Consider the following 23,800-nt stretch of genomic DNA (forward strand, 5'->3'; position numbering starts at 1 on the left):
TGATATCTGAAGCCTAGGGTTTTATTACTGGCTTCTTTTTTGTATTTATCTTCTAAATTTCTTGTTGTTTGGGGTGGGGGAAGACAACAATTGGGGTTAAGTGACTTGCCCAAGGTCACACACCTAGTAAGTGTGTCAAGTGTCTGAGACTAGATTTGAACACAGGTCCTCCTGACTCCAGGACTGACGCTCTACTCATTGCGCCACCTAGCTGCCCCTATCCTCTGAATTTCTGAGCATTTCACCTTCAACTATTTTTCCTGTATTTCTAGCAACTTTCTATGATATCTAGCTTGGTAGATAGGTTTAAGAAACTTTCTCCTTCCCTCTTTCTTTTCAGTTTATTGTTCTTTTGATTAGATTTGTAAGACTTTAAGCAAGAATATCTTCATCAGATCTTATTAGGTGCCATCTTCGTTTAGGAACTTGTCATTCCTATACTTTTAGCCATAGTGCAGATCCATTTCTGAAACCCATTCTCAGAGGTAATCATCTTAACCACCTTTTCACTTCCTAAATCTGCTTTTTTCTATTTTAATCCCTTGCCTTTGATGAGCAGAAGTGATAGAAACATCACTTGTACCCCTAAGGCCTTCAGTTTTTTTTACCCAAGGCTGCAATATTTGATAATTGTTTTTAGGCTGCTGTTTTTGACAGTGCCTATGTGAATGGCGAGAAGTGGGTAGTAGTAATTTTATTTGACAAGTTTTGGGTGGTTCTTTTAAATGCCTTGGGTTTACTTGGGAAAGGAGAAGACTTCTCTTATTATCTCTTATTATTATTTCTTATCTCTTATTAATGTTTCCCATCATTTCTGCTTTAGCAGCCAGTTTGTCCTTATTAGTAAGAATCAACTCCTCCCCCCCCCCCCCCAAGAAGCAGAATTAATGCCACCTGGAACTCCTTTGTCTTAGGGGTTTAGGCTTTTAAACCCCCTGGCAACAAATGCTTATTATTGAATTGCTAAACTAGTAATTAGCCCTAACTTGTAATGAACTTACCTAGAATTTTTAAGTTTCATTTTCATTTCTAAAGAAAAAAATCACATTCTTTGATGTCAATTAGGCTGCCTAAATGACTGACTTACCTGAATCTTTGCTTTCATCTGGTCTTGGTGAAACTTAGGTAGGCTGATACTTAGGTACCATTGCAGTGAATTCAAATTGGAAAACTGACCAGCAGTTACTTCTGTAAGAACAAATTGTTGTTTATAGAAAACTAATTAGGCAAAGATCTACTTTTTTTTAAAAGCAGGAATTGTCAGCAACTCTCTAGTTTCTTTTAACAGATATGTATTAGTAGAATATCAGACTTGGGAGAATCCTCATAGTCTGTGATCTTTTCCAATGCTGGTAGCTGAAAAAAAAACTCCTCCTACAGTCCAGCAAAAGGTCATTCAGTCTTTCCTTGATGACCTTAAATGAGGGAGAACCTACTACCTCCCAAGAGAGTCTTGTCCGCTTTTGTGAATAGCTCTGATTGTTAAGAATTTCTTTCTTAATCAAGCTTAAATTTACCTCTTTGCAGTTTCACCAGTTGCTCTAGGTCTGCCTTCTGGGGCCAAACAAAAAGTCCAATTCTTTTTCCATGTAGCAGCCTTTTAAATACTTAAAGATAACTGTCCTGTTCTTCTCCATGATAAATATCTCTGGTTCCTTGGACTGATTCTCAGATGGCATGGACTCAAGGCCCTTTACAATCCTGGGTACTTCTCTGAATAGTCTCTAGCTTATCAATGTCATTCTTAAAATGTGCCACCCACAACCGAACAGAATATTTCAAGTGTGTTCTAACCATGGCTAAGTACAATGAAGCAGTTACCTCATGGGTTAATGCAGCCTAAAGTTGTTGCCAGATCATTCTGTTCATTCATTGAGCTTAAAGGCCACTGAAACTTGTACATCTTTCTCAGATAAACTGCTGTCTAGCAAGCCCAAGTGCTTATAAAATTACTTTTTTAAACCCAAATGAAAGACTTTATTAACTCTATTAAGTTTTGTTGCCATATTTAAAAAATATATAGTGTCAAAAGTCCTACCTTCAGGTTGTAAATTCTGATTTTACCAACTTTTCAGAAATTTAAGACTTCAATTTTGATTTGGCAGACTGCTAGAGGAGAAAATATATGGAGGGGAGAAAAGAAATCTTGTATATTTTTCTCAATGGGAAAGGATAAGAAATATAAAACGGGCAGGGTTGGGAGAAGTATAGTGTGTAAGTGAATATCATGTTGAACAGAATATTTATTTCTTGTTTTGTTTTGATTTTTGTCAGGGCAATTGGGGTTAAATGACTTGCCCAAGGTCACACAGCTAGTTAAGTGTGTCAGGTGTCTGAGGCTGGATTTGAACTCAGGTCCTCCTGACTCCAGGACTGGTGTTCTACTCACTGTGCCACCTAGCTGCCCCAGAATATTTATTTCTAATACTGATACCTAAAGATTAGTGTCTGGTTATTTTTTTTTGTCTATTTCATTATTTATCATAGTAGTCACAGCATATGTCTTTAATTGTTTTTCTGGAAAAGCTCTGTTGCAATCCTTTATTCTGATCTACCCTAGTTTAGGCTTTAGAATTTAATAATAAAGTTCTCAAACACCTTTTTGCTATTGATTTTATATATATTATATATGTTTTGTTTCAACCAGTAAAAATTTATTTTGCAAAACTGAAAAAAAAATTTTAAAAAGGACTCAAGCTACTTTAACATACAACATAACATAGTTTTAAAACATAGTTTTAACATAAGCATCAATGTTACAAATAACAATATGGAAATTATAGATGTTTACCTTCATTGATACTTATATTTTCAGTTTAATGATTTTTGTAAATGATATCTTCCATCTTTATTAGAGGTTCTCAAACCTATAAAATGAATAAATTTAGTTTTTACTTTTAGGACCCATAGTCACCTCCACATGATGAAATACTAGATCAAGACTTTGTAGAGAGAAACACAAATTGATACAAATCTACCATTTTAAAATTCATAGGCTCATAATTTTAGAAGCAAAAGAGTCCAACTCTTATATTTTACATGATGAGGCGGCTGAGTCCCAGAAAAATTAAATACCTTCCCCAAGGTCTCAGAGCTAGGATTAGATCCCATTATTTGCAATCTCTCTAATCTACTTTCTGGAGTCTGATATTTTCAGGTGTCCAGTAGCCCAATGACAGACACATCTACTATAACAGAATTTCTCAGGCTGTGGTTCTGGTAGCGTATCCTCCCCTTTAATATGACACGAGCTTACAACACAGAGTCAGTACCTTATCAGCTTGTCTCTTAGAAATAAAAACCAGTTCCTAAGAATGTAAAAACCTCAGAACCCTCGTGTGCTTGCTTCAGATTAAAGAATTCAAGGCATGTGTAAAAGCATTTCCTCTCAAGGTCTTTCTAGATCTTGTAATTGCACTGTTTGAGTATAGTTAAAAGTTTTGGTTAAAAACTGAGATAACCTAGAGACTATAGTTTTTAATCCTTTAAATTTTTTCTATGCCAAAATATCTAACACTGTAATAAATTGAGTACTTCAAAAGAAGTGATATGAAAATAGGCATTAATTATAGAATTACTGTTTAATATGCTGTTTATTTTGGCCCTTTTTAAAGCTGAGCATTTTGCTATATTGTAAACAGAGTAACAGCATTTTACTTTGAGTGTGTTTAGTGAAAAAGCTATTTTGATATATCAACTTTCTTGGAAATTCTAGATTTAAAGTACAATTTAAAAATGCTAGTCATAGTGAATGTTGAAAAAATGTATTTTTGTATATTAACATTTTCACTTGTGACTATTAAGTAATTTTTAAAGGTTAGTAGTATGAAATGATAGTTTTTTTTTTTTCTTGGGGTTTATTTAGGTTGGGTTCAGATGCCGTGGACATAGCACATCCTCAGAAAGAAGACAAAGTTTGCAGAAGAGACAAGACAATAAACCGTTAAGCAGCCAATCTCACAGAGTAGAACCAAGTCCCGACCCATTATATTTTGAGGTATTCTCTTTTCTTCTGTATGATGTTAGTGATTTCTACCATGGGACATTTATTTTGGATTTTATTTTTAGTAATCTCTCAAGGGTTGTTTAATTCTTAGTATTTATATCCCCAGCACTTAATATGACATCTGATACAGAGGTAATTAATAAGTGCTTGTTGTTGTTGTATAAGTACACTCATCATATAATATTTTTTAACATATATCCCTATTAGATGTTAAGTTTCTTGAGGATAAGAGAAGTACCTTTTTAGGGTCATAATGTTAGTGGTGGAAGGAACCTTAGATACGAGAGCCAGTTACCTCATCTTACAGATGAAGGGACTGAAACTCATAAAGGATAACTGATTGCATAAGCCACATGGTTCTTGGATTCCAAATTCTGTATTATGTCCATTATTTTGTCTCTTTTTTATGGGTTGATTCAAAATTGAAATACCAGTTATGCTTAATAGGCCAATTTTAATGTAGCAACCACTGCATTATCAAGCCATTAAAAAGCAAAACCAAAAAATCCCACCTTGAAAATGGCAAATTGGAGCCAACTTTTAGTCTTTTCTTTTTATGAAAACCAAAGAACAGTGGGAGATAAAGAGGTTACAGATATCATCATTTGAGATGTGAAGGTTAATGCTATTTACAATCCATTTTTTTCAATTGGCTACACTACTTATTTTTGTTTTCTAGATGACATTTTTGGTATGTACAAGGACTACAATGATTTCATGTTAGCTCTAGTCTTAGCTTATATTAGTGACAGTGTTTCAAGGAGCTTAGCCTATACTCTAGCAGAAGGAGGTAACATGCACACATATAAGTCAATACAAAATAAATACAAGTTAGTTTAGGGAGGGATGGAACTAGTAGTTATGGGGATTAGGTAAATCTTTGGGTATGTGGTAGTACTTGAGCTGAGTCTTGGAGGAGTAAGGTATGCCAAGAGATTTTGGAGAGTGGAAGGAGATAGCACATTTTAGGCATGGAGGACAGTACAAAGTCATGGAGAATAGATAAGGAGTCCCACATGTTAGGAACTGCAGGAAAGCCTTTGATTGGAATCTAGAGCATGGAAAGAGAAATTATGTGTATTAAGACTGAAAAAGTTGGTTGAGTTCAAATGATAAAAGATTTTAAAAGCCAAACAAAAATTTGTATTTGACTCTAAAAGCAATTGGGAGCCAGAGGAGTTTATTGATTAGGGGAGTAACAAAGTCAGACCTCCATTTAAGGATAAACAATTTGGCAGCTGCATGGAGCACATGTGAGAGAATGAAGAGACTTGAGGCAGGGATACCAGTTAGAAGGTTATTCAAATAGTCCATATAAGAGGTGATTAGAGCAGGAACTGAGGTGCTTGGTTGTGTGAGTTGTGAGAATGGGTCCAGTACAAAAGATGTTGTAGAGATAGAAGTAGAAGGATTTGGCAACTAGTTGGTTATGCATGGTAAGAGGAAACAAGGAGTTAAAGTTACCTGGGAGGCTAGAAGGATGGTGATGCCCTCAATAGAATTAGGAAAGTTTGGAAGAGGGCAGGGTTAACTGGGAGGGTAAGAGAACAAGCTCTGTTTAGTATATGTTAGATTTGAGGTGCCAGTGGTGTGGTCAGTTTGAAATTAGACTGATGTGGAACTGGAGCTTAGGAGAGAGTCTGTGACAAAATATATAGATATGGATAGATAAATCCTTGAGAAATCACAAAGTGAAATAGTGTAGGGTGAAAAGAATTGAAGTGGGTCCAAGACAGAGGTATGGGGTACACCCATAGTTCGTATGATATGGATGATGATTCAGCACAAGAGACTAAGAAAGGGAAGTTAGATAACAAGAAAACCATATAAGAATAGTGCCAGAAAAAAACCAGAGAAAAGAGCTTCCAGGAGAGGAGAGGGTGGTCAACAGTATCAAGAAGGCTTAGATTGAAGGAAAGGCTGTCAGATTTGGCAGTGAATATGCTAGTGGAAACTTGGGAGAAAACATGTTCTTTTGAGTGAAATCAGAATCAAAGTTGCATCTCTCTTTACAAGAGAGTTGAGAGAACAGAAAGAAGGCTTTTTCAAGGAGTTTGGCTATGATAGAGGAAGAGAGATAGAATGCTAGCTAGTAGAGATAGTTAACTAGTAGGAGATGGCAGGGACTCCTAAGGATTTTCTTTTTTGAGGATTGGGGAGATTTGGGCAGTATGGGAGAGAGGGGAGAAAAAACCAATAGATTGGGAGATATTGAAGAAAGCAAGAAGAGAATAGGGGAAAGGGAAGAGAAAAGGAGAGAGGGGGTAAGAAAGATGAAGGAGGAGGAGGGGGGAGGGAAGAGAGAAAAAGAGAGATTGGAGGTGATCGAGATAGGGCAATTTGCTGGAGGAAATGGGAGGGCTTGGAGTTTAAAGGTTGGGGTTGAGGTTGGCTTTGGCAGGGAGAAGGACCTCCTCTTCATCATAGTGGAATAAATGAGGAGATAGTGAAAGATGATGTCAAGGGGTACCCCTTGATATCATCCTTGTAGGGCTTCTTCCAGCTCCCTTTAGTAGAGTATGAAGAGCAGGTGAATGAAGTCAGTAGTCTAGGGTTAAGGATTGGTAGGGCGTGGTGATAACATTGGAGGCGGGGAGCTCGGGGAGGGCAAGGAATGTGAGAGTAGAAGACAGTGTGGAGTTGGACTGGTTAACTATAGGATCAGGATTGAGAAAGAGGAAAGCTGAAGCACGAAATCCCAGTAAGTACTGAGGGTAAGAGAGGTTTGAACATCACAATGAGGACAAGGATTTAGGAGATGGGTAGAGGAGAAGTAGAATATTAGGAGTTTATGAAGAGAGAGAAAATTGCTAGAATTTTTTAAACACTGTGTCTTGCCTATTTATTTCAATAAATATTTGTTTAGAACACTTATGAGTAGAATTGAATGTTTTCTTTTCCAAATACTTTTTGTTTTAAATCATCCAGTACTTATAAGCATCATTTGCAGGGCACTGCTGTAAATTAAAGGTAAAAAAATTGTATTTGAAGAAGTTATGGTTTGGTAGGAGGATAAGACAAGCACAGTAATTAATTGATAGAAGACAAGATGAAAGTGCTGCGGGGGTTCAGAGAAGGGAAATAAGAGGAGGCATTTGAGATGACTTTGAAGGTCAGTCAGTCAATAAACATTTATTAATTGCCTCCTTTGTGCCAGACATTGTACTAAGTGCTAGGGATACAAAAGGAGGCAAAATTCAATCTCTGTCCTCTAGGGATCTCTCAATCTGTTGGGAAAGAAAACAAACAGATAAGTACACAAACAAATTATGTACAGGATAAGTAAGTAGTAATTAATAGAGAGAAGGTGCTAGAATTAAGGGGCACTGGGAAAAGCTTCCTATACAAGATAGGATTTTAGTTGGGACTTAAAAAAAGCCAGGAGGCAGAGATGAGGGGAGAATATTCTAGGCCTGGAGTACAACCCCCCAAAATTCCTAGAACCCAGAGGTGTGGAGTGTCTTGTGGAACAGCCAGGCAACTGTTGTTGTTGGATTGAAGAATAGGTGGTGGGGAGCAAGGTGTAAAAAGACTGGAAAGGTAGCAAGGGACTGGTTCATGAAGGGCTTTGAATGCCAAACAGGATTTTCTTTTTGATCTGGAAAGCTATAGGTAGCTATTAGAATTTATTGAGTATAGGGATGACATGGTTGGACCTGCCCTTTAGGAAAATCACCTTAGTGGCTGAATGGAGTATGGATTAGAGGAGAAATTTGAGACAGGCAGACCCACCAATAGACGATTGCAATAGTCTAGGTGTGAATCGGTAAGGACCTTCATCAGCGGTGGCTGTGTCAGAGGAAAGGGACATGTTCTTGAGATGTTGCAAAGGTGAAATTGACAGACCTTGGCTACAGATTGGATATGGGCGGGTGGGAGATAGTAAGAAATTGAGGATGATACCTCGGTTAAGTGTAAGGAACGGGGAGGATGGTATAGCCCTCTAAAGTAACAGGGAAGTTGGGGATGGGTGTAGAGGGGAAAATGAGTTCTATTTTTGACATGTTTAGTTTAAGATGTCTTCTGGACATCCAGTTTGAAATGTCTGAAGGCAGTTGAAGATAGGAGATTGGATAACAGCAGAGAGGTGAGGGCAAAATAGGTAGCTTTGAGAATCATCATCATGGCCAATATGGAAATGTGTTTGGGGGTGGAGCCAAGATGGCAGCTTGAAAACAGGGACTGACTTGAGCTCTCCCTCAAATCCCTCCAAACACCTGTAAAAAATGACTCTAAACAAATTAGAGCTACAGAACCCACCAAATGACAGAGTGAAATAAGGTTCCAGCCCAAGATGACCTGGATGGTCCCTGGGAAGGCTGTGTTGCGCTATGCTGGGAATGGGGCGCAGCCCACCGTGGGCCGCGCCTGAAGAGACCAGGCCACAATAGACTGGGCAGAACAGGCCTCAGGGCCCTGAATCACTGAGCTGTGGCAGTTTGCAGACTTCTCAACCCACACACAACAAAGATAATTTAGGGGATCAGTGGGAAAACTGTTGGACCTGGGTGAGAAGTATGTAGTCTGGCCCCAGGCGTGGGGTGGCAGAGGTGGCTGCAGCTGTGGCTGCAATGGCTGTTTCCTGAGCTCAAGGCCCACAGACAGTGGAGGGGGGCGGTGTGGAATCAGGTGGCTGATCAGAGTGGGAGTGCAGGGTTCTCTTTGCTGGTGCTAAGGCAGCGGTGTCTCGCTTTGCTCTGCTTGGATCTGGGTTTCAGTCCTGGTTGGCGGTCCTTGGGGGAGGAGGAGCGTTGGTGTGGCAGAGCTTGCAGTAACTGTGGAGAAGGAGTCCTCCTGGTAGTTAACACAGCAAAAGAAGTGCTTGCACTCATAGACCAGAGCAGAGGCCAAGAGAGGAGTATCATACCACCTCAGAGTAGAAGTAGCTCTGAAAACAGCTGCACAAAACCCCTGAAGATTGGGACAGAGCACTCTCCACTCTGGAAGCAGTCACACCCTGACAAAGAGCTCAAAAGTCAACTAATTGGCTGGGAAAATGAGCAGGCAGTGTAAAAAGACTCAGACTATAGACTCTCTTTGGTGACAAGATCAAAACATACATCCAGAAGTCAACAAAGTCAAAGATCCTACATTAAAAGCCTCCAAGAAAAATATGAATTGGTCTCAGGCCATCAAAGAGCTCAGAAAGAATTTGGAAAAGCAAGTAAGAGAAGTAGAGGAAAAATTGGTAAGAGAAATGAGAGTGAGGCAAGAAAATCATGAAAAACAAGTCAATGACTTGCTAAAGGAGACCTCCAAAAAATACTAAAGAAAATAACACCTTAAAAAATAGAGCAACCCAAATGTCAGAAGAGCTCCAAAAAGCCAATGAGGAGAAGAATGCCTTGAAAGGCAGAATTAGCCAAATGGAAAGGGAGGTCCCAAAGACCACTGAAGAAAATACTACCTTAAAAATTAGAATGGAGCAAGTGGAAGCTAGTGACTTTATGGGAAATCAAGAAGTTATGAGACAACCAAAAGAATGAAAAAATGGAAGCCAGTGTGAATGAAATATCTCATTGGAAAAAACACTGACTTTGAGAACAGATCCAGGAGAGACAATTTAAAAATTATTAGACTACCTGAAAGCCATGATCAAAAAAAGAGCCTAGACATCATCTTTCAAGAAATTATCAAGGAAAACTGCTTTGATATTCTAGAACCAGAGGGTAAAATAGAAATTGAAAGAATCCACCATTCGCCTCTTGAAAAAGATTCCAAAAAGGAAATTTGTTTGGCATGACTATACGTATTTTTGATGGGTTCTATTTTTCTTGCCTTTTCAATGGGTTGAGGAGGAGGAAGGGAGAAAATTTGGAACTCTCAGTAAAATAAAATTGAATTTAAAAAAGAATCGTCAGCATAGATGTGGTTAAATCCACGGGAGCTAATAAAGTAGTTTAAAGGGAGAAAAGAAGTAGAGGTTACAGGACAGAACCGTGTGGAACACCTATGATTAGAGGATGTGATCTGGATGAGAATCCAGCAGAGGAAACTTGAGAAGTAGTAGTCTGATATATGGTGGTGTCCTAGAAACCTAGAGAAGAATATCAAGGATAAGAGGGTGATTAAGTGTCAAAGGCTACAGAGAGGTCAAAGAGGAGTGAGGATTGAGAAGAGGCTATTGGATTTGGCGCTAAGAAATCATTGGTAATTTTGGAGAAAGCACTTTTGGTAGAATGATGAAGGATGGAATGGGATCACCACCTCTTCACGTGAGATAGGGGTGAAGGAGAGAGTGGCAGAAGGCATCTGAGTGATGTGAGATGAGGAGGAGGAGAGGAGGATGGGTAGGACTTTGGCAGTTATTGGGGCGTGAATGTGAGCAGGAAAGGTGTAGGGGTGAGGAAAGGGAAGCAGTTGGAGTAAAAAGAACAGTGGCAGCAAAATTGTTAGGTGGGAAAGCTCAGAGTGGGTTCACAGAAAAATGAGTTTTACTTTGGTTAAATTGTAGGATTGGGGGAGTTATGGGAGATAAAGTTAGGCCCACATTATGTAGGACCTTAAATTCTAGGCTATAGTGAGATATATTTCATTTTGGCTATGGGGAGCCATTGAATGTCTTTGATCAGGGGAATAGGAGCTTTGTTTTAGGAAGGTTATTATAGTTAGAGTATCTAGGAGGGAGGGCTCACATAGAGGAAGAACGTGAAGGCCCCAGTTCAGAGGCTGTTAAAATATACTTAGGTATAGGTAATGAGGGCCTGAATAGTATAGCAAAGTGAATGGAAAAGAAACTTAGACTTTTTTAAACACTCTTAAAGAATTTTAAAAATCACCCAAGTTAGTTTGTTGTTGCTTTGTGCTGTTTAGGTTTTTACTTTACAACTTGTTACTTGGTTTTAGGATGACGATGAATTTACGGAACTGAATGAGACTGGAAGTGCTAAGGATGAGAACATTCAACAAAAAATTTCTGCAAAAGTAGTAAGACTGACTCTTGTAATACTTTGTTCTTAAACATTGACAGACTTGCAGAATTGCTGACTCATTTTGATTTTATGTATAGCCATTAATGCAAGTATTAAATCCTCTTATCAAGCACATTTTTTGAACCAGTGTTTTATTAGTAAAATATATCAAATATATATTTTACATATTAATATGTAATTTATTTCCTTATGATTGGCAAAGCCTACAACATATGTCATATGCTAGTTTCTTGACACTAAGTTTAAAGTAGATTTTTATAGGCAGCATTGTTCAACAAAATAGATAGAATTTGTTCTTGTTTAGATATGTTTGAAATTAGAGATGGAGGATGGCAGTGTTCTAAAGTGTCATTAAATTAACTCATGTCTCAGAAAACATCTTGATAAATTATCTTAATTGTATCCATATTGACTCTGATTTATTGTAGCTATATTATTTTAGTTTAATTTATAGGAAGTAACCCTTCTAACAGGTACCAAGAATCCTTAAGTAATCCTTAACTCGAATGCCCTATTCTTTTTTTTTTTTTACTTTTGTTTTGGAAATCTTAGTTGGATGACTTACCTGAAAATTCACCAATCAACATAGTTCAGACTCCAATTCCTATTACAACCTCTGTACCTAAACGTGCAAAAAGTCAAAAGAAGAAGGCTTTAGCAGCAGCACTTGCCACAGCTCAGGAATATTCAGAAATTAGCATGGAGCAAAAAAAAATACAGGTTTGTTAAAAATAATTTTTGTTCATGGGTTTTTAATACTTAATTTGCCAAATGCTAAGGGAAAAAAGGTTGGGAGGGGTATAATTGATCTAACAGTCTTAAATTTGCCAGTGTATATAGGTAAATAAATATTTTTTGTTCATGTTTCAGGAAGCTTTATCAAAGGCAGCTGGCAAAAAGAGTAAGACTCCTGTACAGCTTGATTTGGGGGATATGTTAGCAGCTCTGGAAAAGCAACAGCAAGCCATGAAAGCTCGGCAGATCACAAACACCAGACCGTTGTCACACACAGGTGATTGCATTATTTGTGTGGAGGAAAGAAGGATTTTGCCTTAATGATACATAGGCTCACATGGTACCGATATTTAGAAGCATTTAAATTGATGTGTGTTTATACTGATGTATTTGTTTCTCAAGTATGTATTAGCAGAGTGTCCCAGAAACCTATTAAAGCTTAAAACTGCAGTAAGACTTTTGGGATGCTGTATATTTTCTTCAAAAGTAATTCTAATAGATCGAAATCTCATAAATTTTTAAATCACATTGATTTGGCCAGGCTTAATTATTCAATTAAGTGCAAGCTAACTGGTGATTTTAAATGCATTCATCAAATATTTGTGTAGAAATTGACTTGTCTTCTGCTGAAACAACTTCTGTTGTAAAATGTGCCTTCTAAATTTTGTATGCCCATGTCTTAAATGAGATGTCGTTGAGAGAACCTGAAAAGGGCACGGTTAGATTTGGTCATTGGTTTAGAACTTAACCTCAGCATTATTGTGGTGTTCTTTGATTTTTTTCTCCATTCTCTCTCTTTTTTTTTTTTTGCCATTAACATACTATTGATGTGAAATAGCATTGAAATTTCTTTTTTTTATCCCTCTGTTCTTTGTATAGGGACCTTTACTTACTAGCAAATGAAGTCATAAGCAGTGGAGTTGAACTGGGGCAAAACGTTTGAACATATAGTTTAGTACCTGGCTTTTTATTCTGTGGGTTCTTTGGATATGAGCCTTTGCTTTCAATATTTGATGCTTAAGATAGCATTACATACACAATATATATACAACAGCATGCATATTATAATATGCATATAATAGCATATATAATAACATACCTTATTATGATGTAGAGCTTTATTTCTAGAGGACTAGAAAGATTAATGATTAGAAATGTCGCATGTTAGACTTTATTCTAGGTCTTGAACATTTTTTTATCCCAGGCAGCACCAAGAAGACACGGTTCATCTCAACATTTATTAAGTGCCCAATATATACACTGCACTAGAGATGCAAAGACAAAAACAAAACAACAAAACAATCTATGCCCTCATGGAGCTCACATTCTGTTGGGGAGTGCCAGGTGTGGTGTTGGGAGAGATGCAGAATATTACAAATAAGAATAGTGCAAAGAGAATTTAGGAGTGTGCAAACCAACAACTGGGATGGATCATAGATCACAAAGTGGCATCCAAGTTGAGCCTTAAGAAGAGGGTGAGGAAGGAATCTGTGAGGTAGAGAGGAGTAGGGAGTGCATTCTGGATATGGAAAGTAGTTTGTGCAAAGGCATGGAGGTGGGAAACCAGATATAGAGTACAGTGAACAGCTTGTCATCCAGTTGAACTGGAACCCAGAGTTCAAGAAGCACCATCTACTAAGAAGCCTGTCCTCCTTGATCTTCCCCCACCTTTGCCTGAGGTGCCAGTTCTCTTCCCTCTCCGTTGACTTTGTATCTATTCTGTACTTAATTTTCTATATAATGCCACTTCCCTTTAATAAAATGTAAGCTCCATGAGGGCAGGAGTTGCCTCTTTGGTCTTTTTCATCCTCAATGCCTAGCATAATACTTGGCACAGAGTAGGTGGGTAATCCATTCTGCTGGATTGAGTCAAAGGGAGTGGTATACAGCGAGGCTTAAAGGTAGGCTCCTTTCCCTGTCGGGTGTCATCTTGGTGTCAGCAAAAGATCAGATATAGAACTTTCCATGCTGTCTAGAATATGGACAACATTTTGCGAAGGAAACAGATTTAGCTTAATGGAAAATTTTATGAAATGTCATAGTTTTTGTGATTAAAAACAAAGAAAGTGTTAAATGGGTTAACTTGCCGCTGAATGGCTGGTCAGGCTCAGGATTGCAGGATTTAGGGCTGAAAGAAGCACAATGATGAAGCAGGTTTTTGAAGCCACAGGACAGGTTTTTTTGTACTTTTCACCTCTGACCTCCATGTTTCCATTGGGTTTTACACTTTCATACCCACTTAGGAACACTTTTCTGGGTAGCAATGTTGGGCCCATAACATTTGTCTTGTTTTATCCTTTACAAGGATGAGAAATGTGGATAAAAGCACCATTGGGTCAGGCTACTTCCTACTGTCATTATCTGCCTTTTTTCCCCCACAGGAAGAGGATGTTCTTGTTTTTGTAGTTTTGTCACTGAGAATTTTGAAAGCGTGTGAAACTGGCTCCAGGAATGTTCTGTAGTGAAACTAATGTCCTTGTTTGTTTTCAGTGGTCAGTGCTGTTCCTTTACAGTCTAAAGATTCTGCCAACAGAAAGTCTTTAACCAAAAGTCAACCCTGTTTGGCACCTCTTAACCCTTTGGACACTACTTCCCCCAAAATAAAAAGAGGAAAAGAGAAAGAAATTGCAAAACTTAAACGACCCACAGCACTTAAAAAGGTAAACCAAAACTTTTTTTTTTTTTCAGTCTAGACCTGTGGTTTCATCAGTGTAGAGAGCTCCTAGTATGGAAACTCTTCCCCAGAAGTTAGCAGCTTACCTTTCCCTTAGAGAGTTGCCCAGGGTTTTGAGCAGTTAAGTGATTTCAGCCTTTGGTTACTTGCTAATATGGGGCAGAAGCCAAACTTGAACCCTGGGATTTCTAACTCCAAGGCCAGCCCTCTATCAGACCATATTGCCTGTCATACTAATCCTCAAGAATATTGATAGTATATATACACATTTGGGCTAAATTACCAAGCAGTAGTAGTATTTTCAACTGATATTTGGATTTTCCTTAGATATTTGCTTCCATATGTTGGCCATCTGATTTGGGATTGGAGAAAATTGTGATAGCTAACTTTAATCCTTTGGGAGTAAAAGACTGGAAAGTTGGTGCTACTTTCTTAAAGATTAAATAAATGGTAGAATGCTGGTATGAAATTAATCCTACTTGTGGAATATTTATGCTAGAATTTCATATCCAAATGCGAACTAGTTAGAAATAATCTTCCACTGCTGGGATATACATTTAGTTATGGAAATTTCATATGTGTGATTCTTGAGGCCTTTAATATTTTAAGAATGCCATGTAATATGCAACCTTTTCTGACCAATATCAATTTGATTGTCAAATGCATTTTAAACTCTAGTTCCAAGTCCCTTTTTTAGATTTTTATATCAAAATAATTTGAAAGTGCAGTATTTTTTTTGTTTCAATTAGTCTTTTAACTTCATCCTTTCTTTGAAGTATATGTAACGTGTAAGTCTAAATCTCCAATGCAATGCTATATCATATATTCATAGATGTTTGATGTTAGAGGGGACCTAAGAGGTCATCATTTAGCTTAGCTCCTCAACCAGTGAAGGAATCACTTAAAACATCTCTCTTAGGTGCTTATCTAACTTCTGCATGAATCCTTTTTGTGGTAGACTGTTCACGGTAGCTTTTTCTATTGTTGGCCAGATCTAATTGTTAGAAAGTACCTGAAATTTGCCTCCTCCTAAATTCTTCCCAATGGTTCAGATTCGGCCCTCTGATGCTTATATAACCAAGTCGAAGCCCTCTTCCAGATGATCTCCTCTCAAGTGTTTGAAGGCAGTTATCAGTTCTGAGAAGCAATGAGGAATTGTAGATTGAAAGCTGGCCTTGAAATTAGGAAGACCCTGGCTTCAAGACCACCTCTTACATCCATGTTGGCTGTGTAACCCTAGGCAAGATGCTTTACCTCTCAGTGTTCTAAGTATCTCTCGAGGCTGTAAATTGCAGAGAAGGTGCAAACCCGAGTTCCCCAACCAATGAACTCAGAATTCTAGTCCCTATCCGGTCATAGTCTCAAGATTTTTGTTCCTCAAGCTAAACAATGTTTGACAAACGTTGATCCTAACAGATTGCTCTTAGATTGGATTCTAGTCTCATTTATACAATTTAGTAGTTATGTAATTATGGCCAAGTCATATCACCTTCCTGAAAATGTCACTCATCTACAGAATGAAACTAATAGTGGCTGCCCAGTGTACTTTAAAGTGTGGTTATTTGAATAAAAATACTTTATAATCCAAAAAAACCAAATGGCCTTACATGTGTAAAACGTTACTATTCAGTCTGCCTCACATGAAATGGTTTTCTTACCACTTATTGTCATGGTCATTTTCCTGTGGGCATGTTCCAGTATGTCAGTGTCTTTCTTAAAATATGATTCCCAGAACTGATCACTGGACTTCAAAATATGATTTAACCAATAGAGTTCTACTTCTTCTAATTTAACTAAGGATTATATTTGCTTTTCCATCAGCCGTATTGTGTTTCTGTTTCTTAATGAGCTTATGGTCAACTAAAGCACCCAGGTCTGTTTTATATGAACCGTTGTATTGTCAAGCTGAGTCTTTTCCATTCTGTACTTTTAAAATAGTGTACATATTAGGCACTAGATACATATTTGTTTGATTAGTAACTGAAGACTGGTATTTGCTTTTAGGTTATTCTGAAAGAGAGAGAGGAAAAGAAAGGGCGTTTCACTGTAGACCATAGTCTTCTGGGATCTGAGGAACCAATAGAGATGCCCTTAGATTTTATTGATGATTTGCCACAGGAGATTGCCTCCCAGGAAGGTAAAGAGTTTGACTTTTTCCTTTTTTTTTTTTTTTTGAATGGAATTGTTCATAGTACATTAGTAATTTATAGAGAAAGAGACCGTGGATAGGTGCATGGTGGAGGCTAATTAGAGCATGTACCATATTGATCTCCACATTTATTTACTTTTGACATTGATTTCTTTGAGAATGTGTATAATCTTTGATCCTTCTATACAGTACTGGCATACTTTCCATAGTTTTGAAAAATTACTCCTATGATGGTTTATCTTCCATACATTTTATCAGGATTATCTTGTATACCTGATTTCACCATTCTCCTTTGAGAACTTCTTAGGCACATTAATTTATTCAGTATTTCATCAAATATTGAGAGTTCCTATGATATATTATTGAAAGACTTTGAGCTTTAGTTTCCTCATCTGTAAGATTGAGGAGAGAGGAAATGTCTAACTCAGGATCATTTTGTTTATTTGTCATTGATTTTATTTTGGTCTGGATCTGTGATTTCATCGGCATAGCAAATTCACTTTATTAATGCTATTCTGCAACTGTTCTACAACTTAAGAGTGTTAGAGAGTGAATAAATATCACAAGTCTGGCATGATATGGTAGTGATGAGGGATTTCCATTATTTAACATCTGTCAGAACATTTCCTTCTGCCAGAAGTAGAGTAGCTAATTATTTCTCAACCTGATTTAATGATAATTTCATCTTTCAAAAGGCAAGGGAAACAAAGTAGGGAAATCACATTCTGGATTTGATCTTTAATAGCAGGAAAGAACTAGTTGATAAAATGGAAATGATAGGAAACTTAGATGAAGTATCATAGAAATTCCATCATAGAATTTGTGATAAAGAGAAAGGGAAGACTGGGAATAGTCTGACACATATCTGAGTTTTGGGGAGATCAGGTAGCAGATTATTGAAGAAAAAGATAAACAGGCTCTCATGGCTTAAACTCTGACTGTGGAAGTCAGCCCAGGAGTGATGGGAATCACTCAGGAATGAATTTCTGAAGATAATTACATTGAGAAACCATTCTAATAAGGAGTAAAAAAGAGGATTCTCTAAAGAGGCTTACCAGTTCTCTAAAGAGGGAACTCAGCACAACTTAAATTTTTTGAAGACAAGTACAGAAGCCAAAAGCAAGTACAGGTAACAGGACAGACCTATAGAAATAGGATTAGAAATATTAAGGTTCAGATTGGACTTGACACTGATTGCTAAGGAAAGCTAAATATAACAAAAAGGGATGTCTTTTGTTTTTTCTTTTACTCGGAGAAAAATAAGAGAACCAAATAAGGAATATGACTGCTGCTCTGAGTTGGGATGAAGATCAAGGAGAGTTGAGAACAGCATCTCTTTCTCTTTCCTCTGCCAAGGAGAATGTTCTTTGGCCTGAGAAGGATAAAAGTGTAACCACTAGAGAGTTGATGCCAGATATAGGGATGGAAATAGTAAGGGAGGACCTAGCAGTCTTTGAGTTTGTCACCTGGCCCAGATAAAACTATGTCCTTGGGTACTGAAAGGACTGGTAGATATTATCACTAAGGCCCTGCCAGTGGCCTCACAAAGATCACAGGGAACTGGAGAAATACTGCAAGTTTGCAGAAGGGCAAATAGTGTTCTAATTTTCAAAAAAAGGAACAGAATGAAATACCTAAACTAAAACCTTCTGAATTTAACTTTGAATTTTTGCAGACTTCTTCAGCATATTATTAAAGAAATAGTTTGTGAGGTGATCACGGAGATTAAGCATGGCTTTATCAGGAACAACACATACCAGACCGGACTGACTTCAGTTGTGTGTTTTACAGTGTCACTGAACTGGTCAGCCAAGGAAGTACTGTAGTATTGTTTACCTAGATTTTATCAAAGCATTTGACAAAGTCTTTCAAGTTATTCTTATTGAAAAAGATAGGAAGGTAAGGGCTAGTCAGAAATTAGCTTGATTTGGAATCTATCGATCACCTGATTCCAAAATATGGTCATTAATGACAATGTTAGTAATGATAATAGTTGACATTCTATAGTACCTTAAAATTTGCAAAGCTCTTTGTAGACTTAATTTAAGCCTCACAGAAACCCTGTGAGCTAGGTGGTATTATTACCCATTTACAGATGAGAACACTGAGGCTTATAGAAGTTAAATGACTTGAACCGTAGTCATATAGTAAGCGTGATTTGAACTTAAGTCTCTGGTTGGAATTCAACCTGCTTTCTCAGTTTGCTAGTAGGTTTCCAGGGACCTTGTGCCCTAGGGATCTTGCTTGGTCATATACTGTTTAAAATTGCGTTACCAACTTGGGATAAAGACATAGAGAACAAATTTGCAAATAGTTAACATGCTTGAGAAAACTCATGATCTAGACAGGTTTAAAAATTGGGTCAGATCAGATAAGGTAAAATTTAGTAGAGATAAGTATAAAGTCTTACATTTGGGTTCAAAAAGTCAGTTTCACAAGGTACAAAATTGAAGAAATAGCACGACTAGATAGTTCATCTGAAGAAGTTCTGGAGGACTTAATGTACTGCAAACTCAGCACAAATGACCATATGATATAGGAGTCAAGAAAGGTAATGCAGTCTTAGGCACCATCAAAAAAGGGCTGGCATTAGGGAGGCGATGGTGCTACTGTACTTTGCCCTGGTCAGACCTTATCGAGAATGTTGTACTCAGTTCTGGGCGCCCTGTTTATCTCTAAGTTTGATATATCTTGAAAAGGCTAACCCAGAATAGTGAATAATTTTAGATCATGAATGAATCCACAGAGAGCACTTTTGAAAACACCATGCATCAGACATTGTGCTATTTTAGCACTAGATAAGCAAGTATAAACACTGAGACAGTCCCTGTCTAATAGAGAGAAACCACATGTAGGGAAATGGTAGCCAAGAAGGCAGGTTTTGGCCTGGTGAATCATAGGGATGGTGAGTTGACACATTCTTTTCTGAAGAAATGGTAGTATTATTTGATTACTATGCTTAGAACAAGAGGTAGAAAACTGGTGGGGATGGAGTTGGGTGTACATTTGCAATAACAGGACAGATGATAAAATGGCCTAGTTGGATGGCTGAATGGGATGTAAGGCATGGTCATTATGCTGCCCAAAGATTAGTTGAAGGAATTGAGGCTATTTAGTCTGAAGAAGAGAAAACCAATGAGGGATATGATAGCTGTTTTCAATTATGTGAAGGGTTGTCCTGGATCTCATGAAGTAGAAATAAGAACAGTGAGTCAAAGTTGTAAAGAGACCCACTTAGGCTTGATGTAAACAAAAACTTCCTGCCAGTTAGATTTATCAAAAAGTGGAAGGGACTACCTCGAAGATTAATGGATTTCCCTCTATTGGAGTCTTTAAGTGGAGGCTAAATGACCACTTAACTGCGTATGTTTTTCCAGTTTTCTTATACTTTACTCTTCTTCAAACACTGTAGGAATACAGTGACCTTGCTATTCTTTACACAAGACATTCCGTCTATCATCTCCATGCCTTTTCACTGAATGTCTCTCGTGCCTCAAATGCTTTCTCTCATTGTTTGCATCTCTTGGCTTCCCTGACTTCCTTCAAGACTCAGATCCAAAGATCCAATCTCACCTTCTGGAGGAGGCCTTTCCTGGTTCTCCCTACTCCCAATGCCTTCTCTCCGAAATCACCTTCCATTTACATTATATATATCTCATATGTATAGTTTCATGCATGATGTCTCTCTTATTAGAATGTGTTTTCTTTCAAGAGCAGAAACAGTGTTTTTGCCTTTCTTTGTATCTCCAGAACTTAACACAATGCCTGACACATAGAAAGCACTTAATAAACGCTTGTTGACTGATTGTCTCTGACATACAGTCCAGACTTTTCCCCACATTTGGCTTCTACAAAAATCTTACACATCAAAAATTATGGCAGAGCAATTATGGTTAAATATAATGACTTTATATGATTTGAGTTTTTAAAAGCTTTAGCAATATATTTTTCAGTATCAACCAATCATTAAATATTTATTAAGTGCCTACAGTGTGCCAGATACTATGCTAAACACTGAAGACAGAAAAGGAGGCAAAAAACAGCCTCTGTCTTCAAGTAACACACAGTCTAATAGGGAAGACAACGTGCAGACAAATACATACAAATAAGCCATCTACAGGACAAATGGGAGACAGTTAACAGATGGAAGGCGCTGGAAATTAGAGGGGCTGGGAAGGGCTTGCTGTACAAGATAGGATTTAGTTGGGACCTAAAGGAAGCCAGGGAAGCCATTAGGCAGAGGTGAGGAGGGAGGACATTCCAGGAATGAGGGACGGTGAGAGAAAATGCCTGAAGACGAGATGGAGCATCTTGTGCATGAAACAACTAGGACACCAGTGTCATTGGATCAGAGTATGTGATGGGGAATAAAGAAGACTGGAAAGGTAGGAGAGAGCTAGGTTATAAAGGGCTTGGAATGATTTTGGATTTGATCTTGGAGGCAACAGGGTATGCTGTGTTAATTTAGTACAATTATTTCCCTTTCAAACATTTCTTTGGAATATTGTCTACATTTAAACCAGAATGGTATGTGGAAAATGAAGAAACAGAATGAAAGAGACTGTGACTTGTCCACAGTTGTATGGTTCAGTCAGTCTCAGAAATGGGACTTCCAAGATGGTCTTTTGAATCCAAGTCTAGTGCTTTCTCTAGTACATAGGTGACTCACCTGTGCTTATGAATGTGCACCAGACACGATGAGCATAAAACATAATAGTGTTATGTTCCTTCCCCACTTCAAATTCAGCTTGTCTAAAACAGAAATCTTATTCCTCAAACCACCTCCAACATTTTTCCATTCAAAGAGGATCAGAGACTTAGAGGAATCATCTTTGATTCAACCCTTTCATTTAGACACCAAATCGTGCAGATTCTTGCTTACCAGTGTTTCTCTTGTATCATTGACATCATGTGTACAGTGCAGGGCAGACGCAAAGAGATGACCAGAGTGGATGGTTGGATAGGATATGACGTGTGGTCTGAAGTTGATGGGAAACCTCTTCCATCAAACAGCTCAGCCCCATTCTTGGGGGCAGTAAGAAGTTAGGTGATTTGCCCAGACTTACATAGCCAGTATTTGTTAGGAACCTTGAGGGCAGGAACTGTTTTGTTTTTTGCTTTGTATCCCAGGTACTTAATAAATTTTTGTTGATTGATTCTTCACATTGAGGTTAGCTCTTTATCCACTTTACCACAATGCTGCACAACACTGCTGCCAGATTAGTCTTTCTTTAAAAAAAAAAAAAAAGTTTTCCTCGTGTCTGTCTCCTAATCACAAATTTTCATTTAGTTTTATGGAAGTAAAGCCTACACTCTCCACCCAAATTCAAGGCCCTCTTCAATTTGGCCCAGACTCCCCTTTCTGTTCTCCCACTACTCCCTTACATCAACCTCTACTGCAGCCAAACTATTACTCACTGTTCCCAGAATGTCTTGAATGTTCATATTTTTCTACCTCTGCTTATAGAGGTATATACTCCTCTAGAGGTATATATACTCCTCTCGGGGAGTACCCAAACTTAACTCTCCCATCTGAATCCTACCCTTTCTTAGAGTCATGGAATATAAAGTATCATAGACCTCAGAGGCTATTTTGTCCAGTCCAGAGGGGTTTGTCCAGTCCAGAGGGGTTTAGTGCTTTGCCCAAGACCACAGATTTGATTAGTGATAGAGCTGAGACTAGAATACCAGGTTCTTGACTTCTATTCCTGACGTAAAAGTCACATAATTATTGTGTTATAGTAAATTAGGACCATTATTTTCAGTATAGATTACTACTAACTGTGGGACATAAACTAAACCTATCTCCCATACTGTAGCAGACATAATTTGAAATGGAAAGAAGTCAGTATATAAAATATATGAAAATGGAATGTGCTTAGATATTCTAAGAATTGTATCACTAATACAGACTGAGTAGAATGTGTTTTCCATGATCCCCTTAATATCTTAAACTGCAGTCATCTTTTCTGCCGCTGAAATTATATAAAGAACAGGTTACTGTTTCTACCTCTTGTACAAGCTATGGAAAATGCCAGATATTATACAGGGTTGGGATCAAGACTTTTGGGATACCTATTTTAACTTTTTTGTATGTACTTATCTCCCTTACACTACTAATCTGTATGAGTAAGAGGAGGGATAGTAGTTTACTGTTTTGTGTGCTCCATACATACTTTCGTGTGTGCTTTGTATATAATTCATATAATTCAGATTTATATAGCACTTTGATAAAGTGCTTTAAAGAGGTTGATAAAGTACTTTCCTCACAGTGAGTGGCCCTGTAATGTGGGTTAGTACACATATTACCCTCATTTTAAAAGTGAAGATACTGAAACTTGAAGATGTTAAGTGTTATAATGCTAATAAGTTTGAGAGTAGTATTCAAACCAGGGTCTCCTGACTCTAAATCCAATGCTTTTTCTACTATAACACATGATTTTCTTATTAGGTACTTAATGTTTATAGTTATTTGATCTGTTTATTTTGTGTTTGTGTATAATATAGATCTTATATATGTATATAATTTATACCTTATAATACATTTTAATTATAATTATTCTAATGGAGATGGTGGTGGAGTAGATAGAGCACTGGGCTTGGAATCAGGAAGACCCAAGTTCAAATCTGGCCGTAGATACTTACTAGCTGTGTGACCCTGGGCAGGTCACTTAACTCCTATTTGCCTCAGTTCCTCAACTGTAAAACGGGTACACATTGGAGAAGGAAATGGTGAACCACTGCAGTATCTTTGCCAAGAAAATCCCATGGACAAGTCCATGGAGTCACGAAGAGTTGGACACGACTGAATGACTGAACAACAACAGTGGAGCTTCAGTAAATATTTGACATACTGGTAGAGTGCTCTGCTTTTAGGAAAGATTTTGCAGGTAAAGTGAGTTTTGATTTTTTTCAGTACCTATTGATAGGGCACTGTGTGAGCTACAGAGATAAGTCAGACCTGGTTCCTGCCCCTTACAGTCTAGCATGGTAAGAAAACATATATGCACAAATATATGACATAGCACAGTATATTTATTTTTTCTAATAATATTTTATTTTTTCCCAATTGTATGTAAAGTTTTTTAACATTTGTTTTTTAAAATTTTGAGTTCCAACTTGTCTCCTTTCCCTCCTCTTTTACCTCCCTACAAAGGTAAGCAATTTGATATAGGTTATACATGTGCAGTCATGCAAAACACATTTCCATTTTGGTCATGTTGTGGAAGAAAACATAGACCAAAAAAAATAAAGTGAAAAATAGTATACTTTGATCTGCATTCAGACTCCATTAGTTCTTTCTC

General features: G+C 37.6%; 1 protein-coding gene across 2 annotated transcripts in view; it reads left to right on the forward strand.

Moving 5' to 3' along the window:
* SECISBP2L (SECIS binding protein 2 like) overlaps nucleotides 1–23,800 on the forward strand; it is a 77,484-nt gene that overhangs the window by 22,230 nt on the left and 31,454 nt on the right. Inside the window, exons 8-13 of one of the 2 annotated variants that reach the window (XM_036734454.1) lie at nucleotides 3,866–3,997; nucleotides 10,853–10,933; nucleotides 11,491–11,658; nucleotides 11,809–11,950; nucleotides 14,164–14,333; nucleotides 16,352–16,484. In XM_036734454.1, coding sequence (XP_036590349.1) covers nucleotides 3,866–3,997; nucleotides 10,853–10,933; nucleotides 11,491–11,658; nucleotides 11,809–11,950; nucleotides 14,164–14,333; nucleotides 16,352–16,484 — 826 coding nt within the window. The remainder of the gene's footprint in view (nucleotides 1–3,865; nucleotides 3,998–10,852; nucleotides 10,934–11,490; nucleotides 11,659–11,808; nucleotides 11,951–14,163; nucleotides 14,334–16,351; nucleotides 16,485–23,800) is intronic. The other variant, XM_036734455.1, reaches the window with a different exon arrangement.

Source organism: Trichosurus vulpecula, chromosome 8 (genome assembly GCF_011100635.1).
Source record: "Trichosurus vulpecula isolate mTriVul1 chromosome 8, mTriVul1.pri, whole genome shotgun sequence".
Taxonomy (NCBI): Eukaryota; Metazoa; Chordata; class Mammalia; order Diprotodontia; family Phalangeridae; genus Trichosurus; species Trichosurus vulpecula.